The 24,304-nt window shown below is 39.4% G+C and overlaps 1 protein-coding gene across 9 annotated transcripts in view; it reads left to right on the top strand.

Annotated features, from left to right (window-relative positions):
• Nucleotides 1–275: 275 nt before the first annotated feature.
• Wac (WW domain containing adaptor with coiled-coil) overlaps nucleotides 276–24,304 on the top strand; it is an 81,805-nt gene continuing 57,776 nt past the window's right edge. For 2 of the 9 annotated variants that reach the window (XM_087206954.1, XM_087206951.1), the window contains exons 1-3: nucleotides 1,179–1,577; nucleotides 1,872–1,909; nucleotides 3,346–3,558. In XM_087206954.1, the coding sequence (XP_087063080.1) occupies nucleotides 1,537–1,577; nucleotides 1,872–1,909; nucleotides 3,346–3,558 (292 nt within the window). In that variant the 5' untranslated portion in view covers nucleotides 1,179–1,536. Of the gene's footprint in view, nucleotides 948–1,167; nucleotides 1,578–1,871; nucleotides 1,910–3,345; nucleotides 3,559–24,304 lie in introns of those variants that run through there. The other 7 variants (XM_013078479.3, XM_087206953.1, XM_087206955.1 and 4 more) reach the window with 7 other exon arrangements.

Below are 24,304 nucleotides of genomic sequence, written 5' to 3'. Positions count from 1 at the left end.
GTTAATTGTTTGGGATATCTGGCGTTTCCCCTTCCCCGTGTACATAAAACCAAATCTGGAACAATTCCATTTCGCACACCCCTTGCCTTTATTCACAAATCAGAATCTCCGAATGCATTTCTTTCCCCAAACGACTTTAGGAATAACTAGGAAAGAGAAAACCAGGGAACTATGACAGGCTAGGAGAGTAAGGCTGAGGGTGAAGATGTGAAAACGGCGGAGGCCACGCAGCACCGCATTCTCCTCCCCCCCCGGCCCCCCGCGGCTGTCATTCACCGCCCGGCGCGGGGCGGCGCGGCCTCGAGTCCAGAACCTCCACCGGACCGCCGTCCCGGCGCACGGCCTTCCGCACTCGAAAGGAGGCCCCCCTATGCTCCACAGTCGCTATTTCTCGCCTGGAAGACTCGCTTTCCCTCGCTTTTGGGGTGAGACTTACGGCCTAGCCGCGCGGGCTGCGTTCGCAGCGGCCCTGCCCGCCAGAGGCCGCGACCCCGTTCCGGCTTCTAGGCGCGGCCCGAGGGCCCAGGGCCACTTCCGCGGCCCCCACGAGGCATTGCCGCGGGAAACGTCCGCCCGCTTAGGGGGTTTTCCTACCACTCGCCGGAGTCCGAGGGGCGGGGGCCGGCGGCCGGAGCGCTCGCCGCAGGGCACACCTCCCCACCGCCGCAGCCCCTCCACGCGCACGCGCAGACGCCACCGCCTCCCGGACTTAGTCCGCGATGGCGTCCCTCGCGCCCCACCGTCCTCCTCCCCAAGGCAGCTTCCACCCTTCGCAGCCCGGAGCCCCTGGGACCAGCCTCCAGCAGGCCCACGACCAAGACTACCCCTAAACTGGAACCACAGTGGCCAGACTTGCGCGTGAAGAGAAGCGGCAACCGGAAAGGGCTGCCGGGCTGCGAGAAGGCGAGCCAGGCCTCAGAGGAAGAGGAAGGCCGGACTGAGCCGAGGTTTGCCGAAGGCGGTGTTCGGGAGCCACGCGGGGCGGGGGAATAAGCCGAGGATGGGAGACGAGGGGCGCGGCGGAAACTGCCGAGGTTTTCCGAAGGCGGCAGCGTCCAAGTTGCCCGGATGTAGTTGGTGGAGCGGCAGCGGCGGCACCAGCGGCGGCGGGAGGAGGAGGAGGAGAAGGGGGAGGAGGAGGAGGAGGAGGAGGAGAAGGACCAGGCGGCGGCGGCGGCGGCAGGGGCAGCGGCGGGGGGAGGAGGCGGCGGAGCCGAAGAAGGGGAAGGCGGAGGAGGCGGCCGCTCTCCGCGGGTCCGAACCGGACGCGTCTTCTTGCCCCCTCCCCCCGGTACGCGTTGCCGCCGTGTAGTTGGCGCCGCTGCCCCGGCCGAGCGTGAGCGTGGTGTGGTCGGAGGGAGATGGCCCGGGAGCGCCGGCGCCAGTAACGGGGCGGTGCTGAGCGTCGCCGAGGGCGCGCCGGGCCGGGGCTGCCGCCCGCCGCCGCCGCCGCCTGCGCGCCTCCCGCCGCCGCCGCCCGCCGGCCGCCCGCCCGCGGCCGCTCCCCCTCCCGGCCACGCTCGGCGGCGGGCATTGATGGTAATGTATGCGAGGAAACAGCAGAGACTCAGTGATGGGTAAATCGCCTTTTCCTTTCGGGCCGGGCGGCGGCGGGGGGCGGCGGGGGGGCGCCTCCCGATCTGGAGCGGCCGCGCCGCCATTTTTGTTGTGAACCCTGCTCGGGAGCGGCCGGGCGGAGGAGCGGGGAGCTGGCCGAGCCGGGGCGGAGGAGCGGGCCCGAGGGAGCCGCGCGCGTGCGGGGTCCGCGCCGGGCGGCCGCCGGGTCCCCGCGGGGCGGGCGCGGAGGGGACCTGTTTGCTCCCCCGCCCCCCGCAGCGTCTCATGTCGCCTTCTTTCTTCCTGTTTTTCAGCTGTCACGACCGGAGGGGGGACTCGCAGCCTTACCAGGTACCAGCCGAGGCCGTGTGGCGGGTGGGAAGGGGCCGGCGGGGGAAGGGAGGGCCTGCCTGCTACTCGAGCGCAGGCTTCAGAAGTCGCTGCAGGCCTTTGGCTGCAACAAACCCGAAACGGGCGCCGCGAGCCTCCCGGAAAGGTGCTGTTGGACTCCATTAGCGCTCCCCAGTAAGGCCTAGTGACTTATTTTGACAGGTGATTTTAAGAACTTTGAGTTTTTGTGGTTTTTTTTTTAGGAAAAATCATTCGCAGCCAAGACCACCTGACTTAGTTACTCTGTTTGAGTGGGAAGGAAAGGAAAGCATGCAGGGATAGGGGCCTTTGCAGGCGTGTTTATTTACTGTATTGGGGAAGTGACATTTCGTGTTTAAGTTATTAAATTAGGTCCAAAGCTCAGGAGAAACTGTAAAGTGCTTTGTAACTCAAGTCAGTTGCAAGCTCCTCTCCCCATTTTAATTGTTTTCCGGAAAGTAATTGCCTTTCAAATGAAAGATGATGATTTTGTTTTAAATAAAAATTAAGATGTTTGCATACTTAGATAATTCATTCACATGTAAATAGTTGTACTTATGCAGGTTACTTTTTGTCACTGCAGTTGTTGCAAGTGAAAAGTTTTAACAGAAGTGAGGAAGAGATTGCTAAATGTTACCTGTTGGATGACAGCAGAAAGACCTAAGAGAGCAGTTTCTAACCTGATTGTTTGGTTACCGTCCAACATGAATTGTTAAAGTTCCAATTAAAAACCTTAGGTACCCTGAAGTTAAAACATTGTTCCGAATACAGTATATGCATATGTCAAAGATTATTTGCTAATGCATCTACCCGGAAAAACATACTGATTATGAAGGACTGGTGTATCGTGGTTGTTTTAGGGTAGGTGTAGAATAAAACTAAACCATTATTTTGAGGGCATTTCATTAAGTTCCACTGTGCCTTCTTGGAAACATTGCTCATGTTGGAGCAATATTTATTTGGCCAATATTTTTATGGCTTAAAATTTTGTTTTCTGCACTTGCAAAAGTGTAGGGTGGGGTCTGAAATACCTTTGAATCAAAGAGATGGAGAATCACCCTTTCAGAGGTTTGTATAAACATACATATTCCTTTTTCACGAATTGGTTTTAGTAGTATGAAATATTTTTTCTTTCGATTAAACTTTTCAAAAAGGGATTTCAGACACTGCCTAGAAATTATAATTTCTTGTATTATAAGAAAATGCAGTGGATTTCTTTTTGTGGTTACATTTGATATTATCAGGAGTCTTTAACAGTAACACTTAAACATTTATGTCTCATCTGAAGGGCAGAATTAAAAATGGAAATTTTGATTTTATTGATAAAAATTCTTAAAACTGAATGAAAATAATGTACCAAAATGTATGATTAAATTAGGGAGCTGAGTTTAAAGTTTCAATTCTCTGTCTTCTTTTGGGGGGGTGATGTTTTACAGGCACTTAAGTATTCATCGAAGAGTCACCCCAGTAGCGGTGATCACAGACATGAAAAGATGCGAGACGCCGCAGATCCTTCACCACCAAATAAAATGTTGCGGAGATCTGATAGTCCTGAAAACAAGTACAGTGACAGCACAGGTCACAATAAGGCCAAAAATGTGCATACCCACAGAGTTAGAGAGAGGGAAGGTGGTGAGTAGCTTTCTTGTTGAAACTTTCACATGTATTTATTTTTAATTATAGCTCTGTATAAAACAACGAACATAGTAAAATTTCCAACTTGAGAAAGTTACTGTGTGGTTGTATCAGTGTAATTTTATTATTTTGATTCACATGTAAGTTTCACTAGGAGTAAGATGGAAATGTACATATTTATTAATACATTCTACCATTATTTATTAATGGGAAAGATAGGGGACATTTTCAGAACAGGTTTTTCAAAAACAGGTTAAAAGCCATTTGTTATTCAAAAAAATAAAGTTTTATTTTTGTTGAAAACATTTAAAGCTTTATCTTCACATTCTCCAGGGTCTGAAAGTAACTTCTATATATGTGGTCACTGAAATAGTCACTTGTAAAAATTAGCCTTGGGGCTGGAGATTTAGCTCAGTGGTTCCTCCACCTGCCTCACAAGCGCACCATCCTGAGTTCAATCCCCGGTACCAAAAAAAAAAAGCCTTATTTCTGTTGCATATTGCCGCACTATCCTTCAGTTATTACCTTCCTCAAGCTCTTTGTGGTAGGTACTGAGAGTAAATATTCAGACTAAATTTGCTCAGAAATTTCCAAAATAATAGATATTATTTCTAAAGCATGTATTGAGCAAACTAATTTCACTAAGGTATTTAAAACATTTATGTTTCATTCCACTGTAAGATTTCATAGTAGTTAAATGGCTTAGTATTTGAGTAAATTATACAATATTAATTGAAAGCTTCCAAGGCAACTACTAGTAGATAGAGTACCATGTGGCTTTTTCCCTATCACCAGCTAGCTTCTCAGTACTTGACTTGCTTTAAGATACCCCTGTCGGCATCTTCTGGTCTTGTCTCTTTTTTTTTTTTTGGGGGGGTTACTGGAAATTGAACTCAGGACCTTGTGCTTTCGAGGCAGGCGCCGGAACCACTGAGCTAAATTCCCGGTCCCTGGTCTTGTCTTTTTTTTGCCTCTTAGGAGAATCAGCTTTACTCTGTAAGCATGTATTGAGAAACATTGGCCTCCTCTGTATAATTAATGAGTTGAAATTATTAATGGTTAGAAGATTTCACTACGGTGGAGTAATTTGGGTTAAATGGGAGGAAAGTAGTTCTTTGTTGAATATAGCTAGTTTTGTGCTACTTGTGCAGATGGACCACTGTAAGAGTAGCAGTTGGGTTTGATTAAAAGTTCTTTGGTAGCAAAATGAAACTATTAATGTTTTCATTATGTGGGTTAATTTTCCATAGTGTTAGAAAGAACCTCAGATGGTGACTATGTATCATCCACTCTTCTATAATGGATTTCACTTACTATCTCTTGGATGGTAGGTACTAGCTATACTGCACTGTGTTTTAGTTATTTTGAAAAATTTAATGATTATGGCAAGATAGTATATGGCACCTCATCTTCTTATAGGTTACGCTCTTGGGTTCTTACTTTATATGTGGTGGGGTTTTTTGGGTTTTTGTTTAGGACCCAAGATGTGTAGCTCAGGCTGGCCTCTTAACTCACTTCAGTCCTCCTGCTTCAGCCTTCTGAATGCTAAAATTGTAGGCCTGCCCCCCACCTCTGGTACTAACTCATTTTATTACTGGCCAATCAGTCCATTCCCAAAACTAGAAAGAAGGCAGTTTACAAATCAAGGAAACTTCTGCAAATGCTTTCATCCATTCCAGTGAATCTTTTACAGGTGAAATACCAAGAATGTTGTGTTGCTTATCTGTTCAACAGGCATTGGGCATCCAGTGTGTGCCCATTTGATACTCCTGGAAGTCAAGATAGCTGTGATGCTTGGCCTTGAAGCTGTTCTTAAATGCTTTGACTCCATTACTCTAGTTAGTGGTGGTTTAGTTACTTACTATTCTGTAATTTTTCTTTTTTGCTTTTCAATCATGTATGGACTTGTTGACTTTTAGTTTCCTTTTGTATCTTTGTTGATAATTTAGCTCCAGTTATAAGGAACTTATTTTTCTAATTTGGACATTTGGCAAGCCTCACAGTTCTAGTTTGTTTTTTTGTTTGTTTTTGGGTACCAGGGATCCAACTCCTTGAGCTTACGGGGCAGGCGGCAGAACCACTGAGCTAAATCCCTGGCCCGCATTCTGGATTGTTTTTAGCAACTGATGTACCTTTAGAACCTTGCTTTAATACTATAGCTCCAACCCTGTCTATACTATGTAACAGTTGGCTGCCATATTCCTTATGAAGGAATAATACTATAAAATGATATCTCCATTCTAGAGTTCAGAATACATCTTTCATGTTAATTTTATTTAAAGATATAAAGTGGTTTCCTCTTTTTTTTTTTTATTACGTTTATTGGTACATTTTAGGTGTACAGTGCAATTGGTAAAGTAGTTTCCTCTTTTTTTTGGTACCGGAGATCAAACTCAGGACCTTGTGCTTGCAAGGCAGGCGGCGGAACCACTGAGCTAAATCCCCGGCCCCAAGTGGTTTCCTCTTAATACTTACTTATCATACTTTGACTTTAGGTATAGATAACACATATTTTATAATTGCTAATATGTTTAAAACTAAGTTTTTTGAAGTATATGTATAATTTAGTAGAATTATGAGTTACCTAACATTTTTATCTTTAAATTCAGATATGTCTAAATACTGAAATATATAAATTAGAGCCATTATCAACAATCAAATATGCAAGTGAGATTGTGCTCTCAGGCATACACAAGGAACAGCTTACTGTAAGAACTGTCACTGTATTGTTCATTTAACTACTTGTTTCAAAACCCTGTCGTTGTTCCTTTCGTTGTAGCCTTCTTTAAATCTAATGACTTTATTAGATATGTAAAAGCCCACGTGCAATGATTTGTAACTTGGATTTTACAAAACAAGCAGATAGGAAATTTGTAAAATATGTTTTCCTTAAGCTTGGGCTTTACTGGCATCACACACAGCATTTTTTTTTTTTTCAGTAATCACTGGATTTCTTAGTATCTTAGATTTTCTTAAAAATTGACAGTTCAGAAATAGCATATAAAAGTATTTAAAGATACATTGTAAAAAAGTAGGGATTAGGGATTTTTTTTTTAAGCTGTAGCAATCTTTATATTAAAGTAAGATTTACTCCTGTTCAGTGTACATAATTTGAGATTTATATCCTTTAGAATTTATTAAAGGGAACTTAGATGGTCTCATAAACTAGAGGTTATGTGAAGCCATACTTTAAAAGGTACCTTGGTGAAATTTTTGTGTATTCTGATCTGTCTGTAAACATACAGTGTTTTATTTTAAAATAACCAAAAGCAAAAATCTTACAGCCAGGCGCGGTGGCACCATGCCTGAACACTCAAAAGGCTGAGGCAGGAGGATTGCCACAAGTTCAAGGCTAGCCTGGGCTCCATAGTGAGTTCAAGGCAAGCCTGGACTGCATAGGATGACACTGTCTCAAAACAACAACAATAAAATCTTTCTGTGCAGTCAGTTTTATTTTTGTAGCTTAGGTGTAGTTTTTAAAGACATAATTGTCACTTAGATCTCAAAAATAATGAGCACACAATAATACAGACTGAATTTGTGCTTTTATCGGCCTTTTACTTTCTGTTTTCATTAAGTTCAGAAACAAGGTAGAAGGGAATCTTGAGTTTCCTTAGTTCTAGTCTTCTTTTAAATACTAGTTTTAAATAGTTGTTTTACCAAGTAACTTTAAATTTAAAATAATTGTACAAATTAACTGTAGGAATGAAAGATGTTTTTGTAGATACTCTATTACATTGTTCCACAGAATTTAAATATCCTTTTAATCTGCACACTGAAGTTTTTTTTTAATCTTGTCAGCCATATCTAAGGAGATACTTTGAAATGCATTTTCATCTCCTAATTTTCAAAGTTTATTAACAGTTTATTTATTACTGGTTGAGCATCCCTGATCTGAAAATCTGAAATCAGGTTGAGCATCCTGTTAATCCTCAGGAACTTCCAGATTTTCAGTGAGGAGTGCTCAAGTGAATAATGGTCTTTACAGTCCCCTCTCCCCCCATAAAAACCTCCAAAATCTAAAACATTTCTGGGCCCAAGTATTTTGGATATATTAAAATTTTGAAGGGCTTACTCAAAAGGGATCATTTGGGGATAATTTTCATGGTTCTTTATAATATTTGAGTCTTTTCCCATTATATCCTATACTGGTAAATTGTACAGTATGGCTTTTGGCCATTTAAGTAACTACATTTTAGGGCCCAGAATTTAGCTCAATGGTTCCACTGCCTGCCTCAAAAGCACAAGGTCCCAAGTTTGATCCCCGGTACAAAAAAAAAAAAATCCATTTTTTTTCCACCACCTGCCTCAAGTAACTACATTTTGAATGAAATATATTTTGCATTTAGTAATGTTAGTACTATAAAATTCACATTTGATCCTTATGTTGATGTTGGAAGGTGAAACAGATGGTGTCCTTATTTTGGTAGGTTTATAAATGAGGGAAAATTCATTAGTATAAAGTTGAATTTGTTAGTATAAATAGTGACAGCTGAGTCTAGAAATTAGGTCTCTGCTCTCTGTCAGAAATACAGGTATGTTGGAAGCATGTTTGATAGTGTTTACTAAGGCAGGAATTGAAGATATTTTTGCTTCTATCATAGTATTTTCACCTGACTTACCTCAGTGCTTACATCTTGCCTCACCTAATTAAGTACAGTATTAAAGTCAGGACATAGACATTGGTACAATGTATATGTGTAATTCTAGGCCAAATTTTCAAATGCTTTTATTTTTTAAAATTTTAATATGAAGGCATGCCATAATTTTCTAAGATTAAGCCATATTTTTCTTCACATTCAGATACTTGTTCACAAAGAAATTTGGACATTTAATATAAAAATAGTTTGAAATGGTTCACTTTGACCTTTCTAGACAGTCTTAATTTGAACCACTTTCTTTTTGTGCTAAATGTAAAGTTTTGGTGTAGCATATGTAGAGTTTTTGGTCCTTAATATACAGAATATATTAATTACTATATCTGTTAAGAATCTGTTACTCTGTTGTGTAGAGTGGTTTGGGGGTACTGTATTCTGTGATGCTATAAAGACTAAAGATGATGTGAGCTAGGGTATCTGGGACACTAAAAGTGCTGGGTTTAATCATTACAAACCAGTTATTTAGAGTTTGATAATGTATCCTTGTAACTCCTTTTTGGGGTTTATGTAATGCTTTATAATTTTCAAAGCCCTTTGTATTGTTTCCTATCTGCTATCATAACACCTTTTGAAATAGACCAATCAGCATTTTTCTCGGTATACTGATGAAATTATAATCCAATTATTAAAGTCTACTATTTACTGTTTTTGAAACTGGAAAGTTGGTGTTTTCACATTAAATTTTATTAATACCTTCATTCCATTTCTACCTTCTAATTATTCTTCAAGTATAACCATTTCTCAATATTTGCAACAAACATTTTAGTCAGCCTTTGGGGATTCTGCAGGATCTCCCTGCTTCTTTCTTTCTTTGTACATAAACTTCTCCACACAGTAGCCAGTGTTGTCTAGTTCAAATGCCAGTCACCTTAAATCATTTAGGCTCACAGCCCTCCAGCGACTCCTTGTTACTCATCAAGGCTTGTAAAAGACCCTTGGTAAGTCTGATGTCTAGTTATTTCTTCACCATTCTCTACCACTCTTCCCCTCACTTGTGTTCTTAATGATTAAATTGGCCCAATAGGGAAGGGTTTGTATTTGTCTCCAGGCTTTTGCGTGTTAATGCTCCTCCTTTCTGGGCTCATCTTTCTGTATGTTCTCCTGGTATACTCTTTTCACTTCAGTAAAGTACTTAAGTGACACCCCTTGGAGGCTTTTTCTGCCATTTCTGACCTCTGAAACAGCCCATCCCCGTTATTGTCTGTCCTTTCTCCAGTTTGTTCTTTCCTTGTACTTTGTGTGACCTAATGTGATTTACTTAGTCATTCAGTTATAACATATATTCCTGAAAGTTGCCATACTATGCAAAATTTCCCCACAGGATTTATGGCAAATGGGATTCAGGAGCACAGTATTCACAGCATTATCAGTTTAACAGATTTTTTAAAAAACCCTGATATTTTAGTATAGTTTTATTTATATGAATTATTTAAGGAATATATTGACTAGAATAAATGGCACTTTGATGGGGGTCTGAAGTTTTTTGTGGAAGTGGACATCTATTGGAAAGGTTGTAGCTCATGAGTTAATGTAAGATGACTGAAGGATTATCTGAAATCAGCTGGAAAGTTACACATCAAATGGGTGGATGTGACTCAACCCATGATGAGCTGGAGGTAGCTGAGAGATTTGAGGGGCACTTGGTGAGTTCATGTGTGACACAGGTCATTTGGATGCAGTTAGTGTTTCTCATGTAACATTATCCAGAAGTGGAAATTTGTGTTATTTTTCCCTGATACATTTGTAGTGTTTGAACAAATCTACACTTAAAACATGTTAATTTTTGCTTCCTGTCTTTCTGTGGAATGTAAGTGCCACCAGAGTGGGTAATGAAATTTTAATATTTTTATCCACCAGTTAATCCTTTTGTCTAGAACAGCGTCTTAACACCTTATGTACCGTTGCAATAAATGAACAGATTAAAAGGATACTGAGATTGTTATGACTTAATGGTAATGAAATTACGGTTTTCTGGAACAGTGCTTCTCAAATTTGAATGTCTGTGCCGATCATGGGGACATCTTCTGAAAATGCATACTCAGGTTCAGCAGCTCTGGGTAGGGCCAGAGAGTACCTTTGCTGCTTGCTTGGCAAGAGTAACAGGGCTCTAGCACACCACTTGTCCAGTGGAAATAGGATGTCAGCTATAAGTAGAAACCACTTTTCTAGTGCCTTACTCTAAACAGTACCAATGAAATGAAATTAATTTCAGTGTATTTTATTTAACCTAATATATTCAAGAACTCTCATTTTAACTGTACATTGATAACTTTTAAAACTATTTGTAATGTATTTCACATTCCTTACTTTGTACCCATTTTGTAGTTTATTTGTAGGTCATTTCATTTTGACTAGCCACATTTTGTGTTTTCTGGAGACTAACCACCTTGTTTGTAGTCTGTGGGGTTACACATTCCTCTCTTCTACTACTGCCCACCCCCGCCCCCAGCAATGCTGGGGATTGAAGGCAGGGCATTGTGTATGCTAAGCAAGTACTTTTCCACTGAGCTATATTCCCCAGCCCAAAGAATTTATATGCCTAATTTCTATAAAGCAAGGTTGGAATTGCATGCTTGTATATAGTGCCTCTTGTGCTAAAATTTGTCTTTTTTTTTTTTAATTTATCTTTGTTAATGCATGTTCATTATAAAAAGGAAATTCAGAGAAATGTTTGAAGTCCTATCATTTAGAGTTAACCACTAATTTTGATAGTTATTAGGTACTAAAATAAAATTCTATATATGATCTTTGCAGAATTTTTTTTTTGTTGTTGCCAGGGATCGAACTCAAGACCTTCCACTTGTGAGGCAGGCGCCGGAACCGCTGAGCTAAATCCCCGGCCCCATCTTTCCAGAATTTTTATAAAAATTGTGTCATGTACTTTTTAAAAAAGCTTATCTTTAGTATTTACTCAGTGAATTCAGTTTTGACAATACCAATCCAAGAGGATTAGTAGTAGTTTTCAGTTTGTGTTCGGGGGATATTAATAACTACTTGTATCTTTAATGAGTGAAGTCATCCAGTTACATAAATGTCTCAGAGTTTTAAGTCTAGGCTCTGGTACTTGTAGGTATGTGACTATAAGGATGCTAATTAATATCTCGTCTCTTGTCTTATTCCCTTAAGATTGTTGTGGTTCGATTAGCTTATGTAAAAGCACTTAGGTAAGTGCATGCATGAGCTGTAACAGAATAAATCATTAGGCTTACTGTAGTCTTCTGAATAGTTACTGTGAGATTGGCAGCCGTAGGTCTCAAATTCCTTTAGAGTTTGAAAGGAAAATGGTAGTTAGTTGGGCAAGTGAGTGATCCATGAGAGCGGCTGCAGGGATGTTCTGCGAGTACTATCCCATAACTAGGACTTCACAATTCACAGGTTTTTCAGTATAGATAAAAAAATGTTCAAAGCTGTACAAGTTTAGAATAATGGTTCCTAAATTGTCTACCTATTAGAATTATTTCAGAAACTTTCTACCGTTTACTTGCCACTATCTGTATTACCCTGAAGCAGAACAATAGGGAGCCTGGAAAACTGAATTTTTAAATAAGCACTGCTTTATTTATTTATTTATTTATTTATTTATTTATTTATGGTGCCGGGGATTGAACTCGGTGCCTTGCGCTTGTGAGGTAGGGGGTGGCACCACTGAGTTAAATCCCTGGCCCAGCACTGCTTTAATTTAAGTACTGTATTTGTAAGTTGCAGGTCTAGGGAGATTATACCAGAGCAGAAGGAGCTATGAACTGGACATGGTTAGGAATATGGACATTAGAATGGTTGTATGCCTATCATGTTTTCTTGAGTTTTCTTTCAGCTTCTCATGTTTGCAGATAGTGTCCTGGTTTGTCTGCATATTAAGTAGCTAACTTAAAATCTTGTAATGTCCAGCAGTAAAGCTAATGCCCAGTTGGAAGTTTCAAACTATTTCTGATAAATGGACAAGCACTGAGCATGGTGGCATAAGGCAGGCAGAGGCTTGGGAGGCTGATGCAGGAGTATCAGTTTGAATTCAAGGCCAGCCTGAACTACATAGCAAAACCCTGTCTCAAAAAGATACAACAAATGGACAGGCCAGTATTGGGCACTGTGTTTCAGTAGTTATCTGCAGCCATTACTGTTATCTTAGATCAGTGGTGGTGAACCTGTGGCATGTGTGCTGCAGTGGGCTGTTTGTATCAATGAATGTTCTAAAAGGTTCACCATCACAGCCTTACATAATACTGTGTTAGGCACTACAGTCATCACCTGAATCATCCAGTGTCCTGATATAGTTCAGTGGTACACTTCACTTAGTTTTTTTTTCCCCTCCCAGTTTGAGAAGTAGCCTTCACCCAGATCAGTATACTTCATACTGACTTTAGGTGTTAGTGATTAGTTTTATTAAATTCATTCTTAGTATTTGTGTGATATGTGTGGTTGATATATTTAGATATGACAGTTTGCCAGAGAGCATGACATAAACAACTAAGAATCTTTTGCAAGGTTCTGACCTGTTCTGTACTCATACAACTAGTCTGTTCTTGTAGTCACAAAAAACAGTACTTGTCCGAGGGAATGTAATGTTTTGTTTTGTTTTGTTTTTTGGTACCGGGGATCGAACTTGGGACTTTGCACTTGTGAGGGAGGCGGTGGAACCACTGAGCTAAATCCCCAGCCCAAAAAACAATACTTGTAAAGGTTCTTATCCTGAGGTATTTGGGCTAGGATGAAGAGATAAGATATTTGTCCTTTAATAACTGACTCGTGCGAATAACTGCAGAATCTTCCAAACTTTATAGTATGTGCGCCCATTGATTTCAATAGATTGATTATAATGGGAAAGAGCTGGAGAAGTTGCAACAGTATGATAGGCGGCATTCTCTGACACTTACTGCCAGTTTTAAGGTTTCGATTCATGCTGCTTGAGACTATTAAATTAGAAAGAATATTGGGACAGGGATTTAGCTCAGTAGTGCTGCACCTGCTTGGCGAGCTCAAAGTTCTGAGTTCAATTCCCACTACCGGAAAAAAAAAGAATATTTAGGCTTATGTCACAAAGTTATACTTTCTTTTATTTGTTTTTGTTTTTGGTACTAGAGATCGAACTCAGGACCTTGCGCTTGCCAGCCAGGCACTGTGCCTCTGAGCTACATCCCCAGCCCTAAATCCCCGGCCCAGTTCTATGTATTTCTAAATTTTGTTAAACGTATTTTTTCACATCACTTTATTTTTTAATTTCATTTTTAAATTAAATTTTATTTTATCCCATTCCCCCCTCAAGCCCCCTCCCCTATGTACAAAAGCTTTGTTTCCAATTTTCCTTCTATTTTCACTTTTTCTTGTCTCTTTCCTTCCTCCCTCCCTTCTTCCTCTTTCCATTTGAACACTTTCTTCCTATTTCCCAACATCTATTACACATTTCAGTCCCTACTTCCACATTCAGTTTCTCATATCAGAGAAACAATGCGGTATTTAAACATTTGTGTCTGATTTCACATAGGAGTATGGTCTCAAGATCCATCCATTTAGCTAGAAGTGTCTGAAGCTCATCTTTCTTTATGGCAGAGTAGTACTTCATTGTATTAAAAAACCACATCTTGTTTATCCATTCCTCAGTTGATGGGCATTTGGGCTGTTTCTGAGATTTAGCTATTACACACGGTGCTGTTATAAACACAGGTGTGCATATATTGCTGTGGTATGATGCTTTTAATTCTTTTGGGAAGATACTATGAAAGAGGTATAGCTGGGTCAGATGGAATCTCTGGTTGTAGTTTTTTTGAGGAATCTCCACACTGATTTCCATAGTGGTTGCACCAGTCTACACTCCCACCAATCAGTTCTATATTTTTATGTAATTATGAGAGTTTCTTTTTTATGTAATTGTTAAAATGCCAGCATTGATTACTATGAAAAAGTAGAATGCAATGCTTGGCCTTCAAAATCCCCCCTTTAATTTTATTTGGACCAGTTTTTTTTTTGTACCAGGGATCGAACTTGGGACCTTGTGCTTGCAAGCCAGGCGCTGGAACCGTTGAGCTAAATCCCAGGTAAAATCCCCGGCTGTTTGGACGAGTTTTATTTATTAAACATGTAAAATTTCTACTTTGCTGCTTTGTTCACGTTACATAGGTTTTCATGCTGAGTTGAAGCCCAATTTTGGCTTCAATTTTTGTTGTTGTTGTTTTTTAAACCTTATGTCTAAATGAATTGGTTTTGTAAATGACCATTATTTGGTTTCTTGTTGAGCTTTAAATTTATTGACTTTCGGGTTACACTATTTTTCCCTATCTCTGGACACTGTTTTAGAAAGACTGACCTTGAAGGGCCTGGGATTTAGCTCAGTCGTTCTGCCGCGCCTGCCTCGAAAGCGCAAGGACCTGAGTTCGATCTCCGGTACCAAAAAAAAAAAAAAGAAAGAGTGACCTTGAACTCACTGTGTAGCCCAGGCTGCCCTTTAGTGATTCTCCTGCCTCATCCTCCTGAGTGCTGGGATTATAGGTGTGTACCAACACCCCCAGCTACTGTAAATATCTTTATTTTATTTCTTTTTTTTTTTTTCCCCCAGTACCAGGGATTGAACTCCGGTCCTTGTGCTTGCGAGGCAGGCGGCAGAACCACTGAGCTAAATCCCAGGCCCGTATTGTAAATATTTTTGGGGGTGCTAGGAATTGAACCTAGGTCATCATACATGCTAGCCAAGTGCTCTGTGCTTGAAAATAATGAAATTTTTATTTGGTTACAAAGATTTTGGACAGTAGATCAAGCTCTTTATTTAATATTAAAGAAGCTTGTATTAATTTTTACTTGATCTGCCGTTTTCTTTTCTTTTTTTTTTTTTTAACTGGGGATCAAACTCAGGACCTTGCGTTTGCAAGGCAGGTGCTGGAACCACTGAGCTAAAACCCCAGTCCTTGCCATTTTCTCACTAGTGGGAAGTTTTGCATTGTAGTCAATTTCATTTTTTATTTTTAAAGACTTTTTTTTTTTTTTTTTTTAGTTGTGGGGATTAAACTTAGGACCTTGTGTTTGCCAGGCAGGCCCTGTGCCACTAAGCTACATCACCAACCGCCTCATTTTTTATTTTTTAAACACTTCTTGCTTATGTGCTTTTTAAGTTTGTGTAATGATTCATAAATTTATTGTGAATAGTGATGAGACTTGTATGTGGAGAAATGCCTTTTTGGTCATACCTGAGGGATCTTTTGACTCCATTAAAAAGTTATTTATCTTTAAATCTCCTATTTTGAATTGATTGCCTTTCTTTTTTTTTGGTACCGGGAATCGAACTCCGGACCTTGCGCTTGCGAGGCAGGCGCCGGAACCACTGAGCTAAATCCCTAGCTCGATTGCCTTTCATTTTTACAAGTGAGTCTGATATCAAACCTAGTTCTTGTTTGTAAGTAGATATTCATTGGGATTTGAGCACCTGTAGGATTTTTTTCCCCTTTATCTTTTGATCTAAAAACTTCTCCCTCTCTTTGTAGGTGTGTTAGACTTTTTTCATTACTTCTGTTTAGGGCCTTTCTAATAAAGTCTGAAGGCACTCTATTGAGTCCTTCCCTACCCCTAATTCACTGCTGCTCTGCCCTCTTTAGTTACTGACTCTTCTCCTTTTGGAACTCCTGTTAGATGGGTTTGGGTTCTTTTCTGCCAGTCTCTTGACTGACAAACAGTAGGTACGTGGGTGGTTTTTTGAGAGTATGCTGTATTCTGGGGAGAATGCTTTGGTATGTTCTTCCATACACATTATATTTTAAATATATGTTCATTTTATCCACCTATTGAGTTTTATTTTGGATGCTCTACTTTCAGGGCTTTTTTACTTTTTTATTGGTTATACAGATTAATGGGTTTCATTTGGACATTTTCATACATGTATATAACACTTTGATAAATTTCACCCTTTATCACCCCTTTGTCCTGCCCTTGGAGAGGGTTCTGTGTCTAATATATTTTGCTCATATCCATCTCCCCTCTATTACCTTAATTTTTTTATAGCATGTGGTTTTGTGAATCTGATTCCTCAGAAATACTCTGAATAATTACATTTTTGTTGTATTCGTGTCGCACATTTCCTCGTTTTCTCTTTGGCTTTGGCAAATTCTTCTGTGTTGGTTGTTAGACTCCTCGGGTGTTCACCGTTCATATTATCACCGTGTTTGGCAGTGAGCGTGTAGATCAGCCTCTGTCCGACAGGATAGGATGTGTGGTTGAAATGTTCGGTGTCTGAGCTGTTGTTCACTTGATAGCTACTATCACGTGTGCCTACTGTGCATTTGAAATTTAGCTTGTACAGCCAAGAAGCTCAGTTTTTGTTTTGTTTTGTTTTATTTTTTTGGTACCAGGGATCGAACTCTGATCCTTGCACTTGAGCAGCAGGCACCAGAACCACTGAGCTAAATCCCCGGCCCCAGAAGCTCAGTTTTTAGTGTTAACTTTCTGTTTAGGCCATATCTATTAGGCTTCTCATTATTGAGATTTTCTTGTGATTGTTAATAATTTTGTATAAGGAGCCAGAGATTTAGCTCAGTGGTGCCAGCTCCTGCCTGGTGAGTGCAAGGTCCTCAGTTCGATCCCCGATTTCGCCAAAAAAAAAAAATAATAATAATAATAATTTTATATAATTAGCAAGTCCACTGAAAGGCCTTTCAGTCCTTGTTCTCTGAAGTGAATTCTCTTAGTGATAGTTTTTTTATGCTGTTTGGTTTCCTATTTACAGTTTTACTCTCATTCTTGAGCTTTGAGTCTCATTTCCCTGCTACTGTGAAGAGTTAGCATTTTGGAGGAATTTGTCCTTGCTGCTGCTCATTTTTCAAACCCTGTCTGGGTATAGCCATCTGCCAAGGCTTCTACTACCCTTTGGATTTAAGGCCCGCATATCTTTTTGCTTATTATGTAGCCACCACTTTTATATTCCATAGGTAATCTTCTCAAATCTGTTTGTAACTTGAGTATTCCCTGTCCTGATTAATTCTCAGGGAGTTGTCTGATTCCTATTTCTTTCCTTTTATATTTAGGGAGAACTTCCATACCTCATTGCCCTTTTCTTAACTGTGGACTGCAGTGTCCTCTTAACAGATCTTGTCACATTCCTTACCCATTAGTGTCTGAACAAAAATTTTAGGCTGCAAATTTAAAGACTGTTCCCTTTGTTAACTTTTTGGGGGGGGGGGGGCGGTGCTGGGGATTGAACTCGGGACCTTGTGCTTCCAAGGCAGGCACTGGAACCACTGAGCTAAATCCCTGGTCCTCCTTTGTTAACTTTTTTTTTTTTGTACCGGGGATCGAACTCGGGACCTTGCGCTTGAGCGGCAGGCACCAGAACCACTGAGCTAAATCCTCGGCCCTTTTGTTAACTTTTTAAGGCTGTTTATAAAGCTCTTCTTTGTGTTGTATTGACACAGTTCAAATGTGTTTTCCTATCCACTTCCTGGTATTTTTATCAGGAAAATCTTCCCATATGTTGCACAGAGAAGACTGTAAAATGAAGAGAAAGCATTTTTTTTTGTTGTTTATGCTGAAAATGTTAGCATCTTAAGAGCTTGTTTGGAGGTTCTAGCAGGGGAGCACAGCTACTCATATACCCTTGACCGGAGATGTCCTCTTCAACAGAACTTGCAGTTTGAAGAAGGAACACACATGGTGCAGTGAGGGAGGAAGGGGACAACTGCCTAGGCAGCCAGATCAGCTGAATCAACAATGGCGAACAGTGGGGTGACAGGTGCCACAGCCACATTGCCCTCACGTCCAAAAGTTAGCAACTTAGAGTAGATTTTCTACCTATGTATATATCCTGAATCTTTGAGAAATTTAAAAATATTCTGAGTCACATTGCTAGGAGTCCAAACTTGAATCACACCTTTCTTCTCTCTCTGTTCCAGTCCTGTACAACCACAGTTCTAAAGGATAATCTTTGTAGTACTTGTCTCTTGTGTTTCCACAGCCCTAACTGTCCTCTTTCTATTCCTACCTTACCTTTTTTCTTGGCCAACCTGTTACTGCAAGATTCCTGGTTTTATTGTGTGAAAGTTTCTTTGAACCTGTCTTTATTAACAGCTCTCTTATAGTGACATGTAATTATATATGTGATTTCCCAGGAGCAGGCACAGATTGGTTTTATCTTTGTTGTCACAGTCTGGAGTATAAACATAGGTAGTTTATAGTATATTTTGAATTAAAATCTTGAATGTCATTTGGCATTAATAGATGAATGGTAGTAAACTTTAGTGAATTCATTGATTTCATTATTTTAAATTTCCACATGTATTTATGATTAAATCATAAGAATTTACTAGAGTTCCTGTACTATCTGGACTGAAGTTGTGTACTATTTGTGAAGCAAATAGTTTATTCAGACTTTAAGAAAAATGTGTACCAGCTTATAAACTTTGTACATAATTGATATTACTAAGATTTCAGGCTATTACTAGCATTCCCTTAATAGTCTCCCTTAGAATAATATCAGTTGCTTCATTTTCATCTTACAAAATACAATTTGAATAATGAAATCGTTTTTATAATCCTACAGCTCAAGACTTTTACTAATTTTTTTTTACTATTTCTTTCCAAAACCATTATTTCTTCAAAGCTTCTTAAATTCACTCCCCCTTAGCTAAGGAACTTTTGTAGTTGTGTTTTCTGTACTATACTAGGCAGGATAATGTTTTGAGAGAGAGAGAGAGAGAGTGTGTGTGTGTTTGTGTTGCAGGGGGTGGTCGCCTGCTTTCCAAATATAAATGTATATTTGAATATTATACAGGCCTTGAAACTTGTACAATGCTGTTTCCTTTAAAATTGAGAAATCACTCTTAAAATATTGAACTAGTAATTCATTGTATTGCTGTTTTATTTGTTGTTACTGTAATACCAACTGAAAGTCATTTTGTGTCAGGAAAAAAGAATACGACTGTTACATGGACATACTTTAGCTCTTAAACATTTTGGAGGGTATTATAGGGAATCAAACTCAGAACCTTGCTCTTGTGAGGTGCAGTGCCACTGAGCTAAATCCGTGGCCCTTAACTTACACATCTTGACAGTAAAACTATTGCCTTTTGAAAATAAACCCATTGAAAGCATAAAAACTTTTGTAATTCATCAGTGACTCGGTTTTTAAAAGTCTTATGGAAATTGAATTTGTTTCTTAAAGCAAAGGGCCATCTGGTAGGTTAATCTCAGTTTCTCTTTAATCATGTCTTATTTTTTTAATCACATTTTTGATCAATAACATAAGTCAGCTGCCTCCTGTCTTATTTTCCAGTATTTTTATTGAATTTGTTGTTTCTAGTATTTAAGCCCATCCTCAGTGATTAAAGAATTAATGTAATGTTTGAATGAATATGCTACAGGCTTTGAAATGATTCCTTGAAAAGGCATAGTGGAGAATTGGTGTCATTTTAGACTCCTTGCAGTGAATGGTGTCATTTTGAAAATTGGTACCATTACAGACACCTTAATGGTGAATGCATTTGTGGTTCCTGTCTGATGTGCAATGTTTACTTTTTTAAAACCATCACATTGACAACTTTCTAGTTTTTTTGAGGTCTTTTCAGTGTATTAAGACTATGCTTTTAAGAAGCCATCCTTTGTTTTTAAAAAGCATTAACATTTTTTGTAGGTGCTGAGATGGTGTATCACATTGGGGTGTTTTTGCTCTTGACTCAGAGTTGATCATAAAGTGTAGAAATTCAGGCTTGTTGGTTCAGAATGATACTTAAAAACTTTGACTTCGTAGCTGTGCTTCCCTTTGACATACCAGATCTTTTCTTTTTTTATGTTTTAACATTTATGTTGTCAGTGATGAAAGGCAAGAGAGCTTCCATTTTATTTTGTTGGGTCTTTCCCCTGACTTCCTATGTTGAAGATTCAATCCAAGGCCTCCTACATGCTAGGTAAGTGCTCTACCACTGAGGTCTATCTTCAGTCCAGCATTTTGGTCTTTAATGTATATGTCAAAGTATCATGATAGGAACTACCAATGAAATTTCAAGCTGAGCGCTGGAAATGTAGCTCAGTTCCTGTCTACTATGTATGAGGCCCTATGTTTTCCAGCACTGAAGAAAAGAACATGTTGACTCATTTTCTTTGAATAGAAGTCTTTGAATACTATACAGACTGGATTCTACTTTTTGTGAGAAACATGCCTTTTGGATTTGGGTATATATACCTTTTAGAATTGTATGCTGATTGTTAACTTGATAACAAGAATTAAAGTGAGATAATGTCAGGTGGAAAGAGTACTATAGCAGTTTTGAGATCTAGATGTTTTGGGGGTTTTGTGGTTTGGTTGGTTTGGTAATTATTAACATTCTCACTATGAACAAATCATACAACCTCTTGGTTACCTTTTTTTTTTTTAAATCTTGCTTAAATGACAAGGTTGAATTTGCTAATTGCCAAGGTCCTATCCAAATAAATGATCCAAGACCTGTATAAGAGAAACTTCTGAATTTTGTTCATTAATTTCTGCTTTCAGATACTTGTTACATACCCTGCCAACCTATATTTTTGTTTTTGTTTTTTTGGTACCAGGGATCGAACTTGGGTCCTTGCACTTGCGCAGCAGACAGTGAAACCACTGAGCTAAATCCCCAGCCCCAGCCTATGTTAAATACAATTGTTCCTGCCAGGAGTATATAGAATTGTATTTATGGCTTCTTTGGTTTGCCTTGAGACCTTTGAAATACTGTATTGCCTGCCAGGGGTCATTTGGTATTTTTATCAGCATGTGGAGGAGGATAGGACAGTCAAATAGTTATCTTTGGATTTACTAAGTTTAAATTGAGAACTAAGGTTGACAAATTTCAAGACACTGTAAATGGTAATTCTTTGTAGTTTTTACTCCTGTGCTTTTATACTTTGTGCATATGCACTTTTTAAAAAATAACTTTGTTTCTATATAGTTTATTTTGTAGTCTTGTCAGTATAACTTCCAGCTTGTCTTTGTATTCATTTTCTTTTTTAAGTCAACTATTCATTTGAAATACTAGGTATTAATGATTTGTTCAAACAATCTTTTTCTAATGGGTTTTACTTATTTAAAAATGGAAAAAATAATAATTTCATTGTTCAGAAGTTCTTGTGTATTGTATTATAAGAAGTTTTTTTTCTGGTTTTTACCAATTATTACTATGGTATTGTAGAACAAAGACCTTTTAGGTTGAACAGACAATTGTTATTGTTTTTAGGCTTAAAATATATAGATTGTAAATACCTAATTTTTGGAAGTGAATTTTTCAAAGTGCAAATAGCTAGAATGGTAAATACCTGTAAAGTTGTTCTGTAGCTGTGGAATGGAAGAAACACTGAGATTTGGTGAACCTTGCTCATTTTCTTTGTATTTTGGTTTCATTTGTTTTGCTTCGTTCTTGACCCTTTGTCATTATCCTCCTCCTCCTCCAACCCCACCCCCCCAAATAGCTGGTGAATTTGTTCACTTTTTCTAGCTTAGATGATAATTCCCTTTGGCCTGATTTAAACTGTACTTCCTCCCTGCAGTTCATTCTCCACAGTGTAACCAGAATCATCTTTTTAAGATAAACACATATAGCTAGGTTTGTTAGTATAGGCCCGTAATCTCAGCACACTGGGAGGCTGAGGCAGAAGGATCACAGGTCTGACCCCAGTCTGAGCACCTTAGCCAGACTCTGTCTCAAAAAATAGAAGATGGGAGCGTCATTGTGAAGGCCCTGGGTCCACTGGAAATTCACCCAAAAAGAAAAACATAAACATGAATTTGCTCACTCTTTATGTTAAGGACTTTTAAGTGCCTTCTGTTACTCTTTTTTTTTTTTTTTGGTACTGGGGATCAAACTCAGGTCCTTGTGCTTGCAAGGCAGGCAGCGGAACCACTGAGCTAAATCCCCAGCCCTCTTCCATTACTCTTAAGATAAAGTACAAACATTTCTAGGAGTAGCTAGCTACATCTTTTCATGATTTAGTTCTTCAAAAAAATGTCCTATCTTGGGTATCTCTTATGTGCTCTTTCTTCTAGAAGACTGTTCTCCAACCTCCTGTTAATTTCTTCCTACTGTTTCAGGCTTCAGTTTAAAGGTTACTTCCTAGAATCTCCCAATACCCACCTAGTGTTATTAAGCACATTTGTTATGACCTGTGACAGTTAGTTTATTTGTGGTGATTATCTAAAACTGAGCTGCTTGTTTTCGTCTTCCAAACCTGCTTTTCTCACAGTCTTTTGCATTTTCTTAAATGGAAATGAGAACCTTCCCGTTGTTCAAGCCAGTAATCTTGAGGCTTCTTCCTAGCATGTCTTGGTTTTTCTGCCTTTCAGCTGTTCGGTCCATGTAGGCTGTACTCAGGTCAAATTACTCCTCTACTCAGACCCCTCTCAGGTATCTGCACAGTCACCCTGCAAGGCTGAATGCTGCTTGTTACTCCCTCATTGTTGCCTGGATGAATTCTTGTCTCTGTTACACTTCCCACTTTCAAAGCTTTAGCCACATTAATCTTGTAGTTACTTGAGCATTTCGGGTACGTTCCTGCCTTGCAGTCTAGTCTTACTGGCAGTCTCAGATATAGTCTGTCGCTAAGAAATTTTTAAGATGATACATAAAATTTGTAGTTAGTAATAATTATTAGAGAGCAGTAGCATTAGATTTATTGAAATGGAATAATCAGAAGGAAATGTAGTGATATAATATAGTTAACTTTTTTTTCCATCCAGGACAGGAACAGATTGTTGAAATGCTTGGTTTCTCTTGAATCTTCTTTTTTTTTCTTTCCTCACTGAGGACTTAGATATTTTATCTTAAAAATTAAATCTGGTGTGATTATTTAAGGTCAGTGTGTGTGTTTGTGTTTGTGTAGGTGTGTGTGTTTTTAATAAAAAGTGAATATAGCCAGAGGAGGTGGCACACCTGCAATGGCAGCTACTCAAGAGGCCAACACAAGAGGATTCCAAATTTGGGGGCAAACAGGCAACATAGCTAGACCCTGTCTCAGAATTTTAAGAGGGCTTGGGGTGTTAGCTCAGTGGTAGAGCACTTGCCTAGTATGCATGAGGCCCTGCATTCATCCCTAGCACTGCAAAACTGAGTCTGTATTATAAAATGATTGCCAGTGATAGCAGGTTTTCAGCGTAGTTAGTAACACGCTTTTACTTCATTCAGTTTGAGAAGCATTTTGGCTCTTTATTCTTTTGTATAATTAAGTCACGGGTTTTTCCAAGTTCAGTTCATAGACTGCTCATTTTACAATTATTTGAGGTGTGAGGAACATCACTTTATCCCGCTCAGGAACGGTTGGATGAGAACCTCTGGCGAATGGGCTTGGCTGGCTGCACAGCCGTCATGCTGTCAAAGGTCAGGTTGATGATTCACATGAAAATTTGCCAATCATTGTTTGATGACTGATGAATTAAAGAATTGAAGTATGATAACATGTCTAGGATAGACATTAAGTCAAAACTTTAAAAATAATTTTTTTTTTTTAACTTAAATATATTGAAAGCTAGAGTTTGAGTCCTTGTTGGAGGAAACATGGGCCCTTTGAGTCTAGGGAAGTACAGACTTAGTGCCCTGTGGGGTGTGTGTTCCAGTGCCCTCCCAGATACCCACAACTGCCTGGTCAGCTCCTTATTTACATGAACAGGCTTGTGTTTGCATAGAACTTACCCATTCTCCCCTATACATCAAACCATCTGTAGATAATTTACCTAATAAAATGTAAATGCCCTGTAAATAGTTGTTATAAGGTATTCCAAGAATAATAGCAAGTAAAAGTCTGCAGGTTTTCAGACTCAATCTTTCCCCCCCAATATTTCCAATCCTTGATTGGTTGAATCCTTATTTATGGAATCCATGGTAACAGAGGGTGACTATTCTGCTTTTTCTGAAAGCAAGTATAACATGTTTTGAAACTGAATAGGGCCTGTCTGGAGTTCCTGGTACTCATGTGCTTTTTAATTCTTACCAACATTTTGTCATTTTGTAGTTACATTAGAGAACCTTAGGAATTAACACCCTTTATTCAAACCACAGAAAAATGCATGAACCAATTAAAACACTGTGTGTTTAAATAAAAATTTATTGCAGTAAAAGACTGCCATTAATCCTCCTCAAAATACTCTGTCTCACTTGAAGGAC

This window comes from Heterocephalus glaber, unplaced genomic scaffold, assembly GCF_053883595.1.
Source record: "Heterocephalus glaber isolate CG9 unplaced genomic scaffold, H.glaber_assembly_v1.0 deba00000738, whole genome shotgun sequence".
Taxonomy (NCBI): domain Eukaryota; kingdom Metazoa; phylum Chordata; class Mammalia; order Rodentia; family Bathyergidae; genus Heterocephalus; species Heterocephalus glaber.
This window is presented reverse-complemented; position numbering and strand designations above follow the sequence as displayed.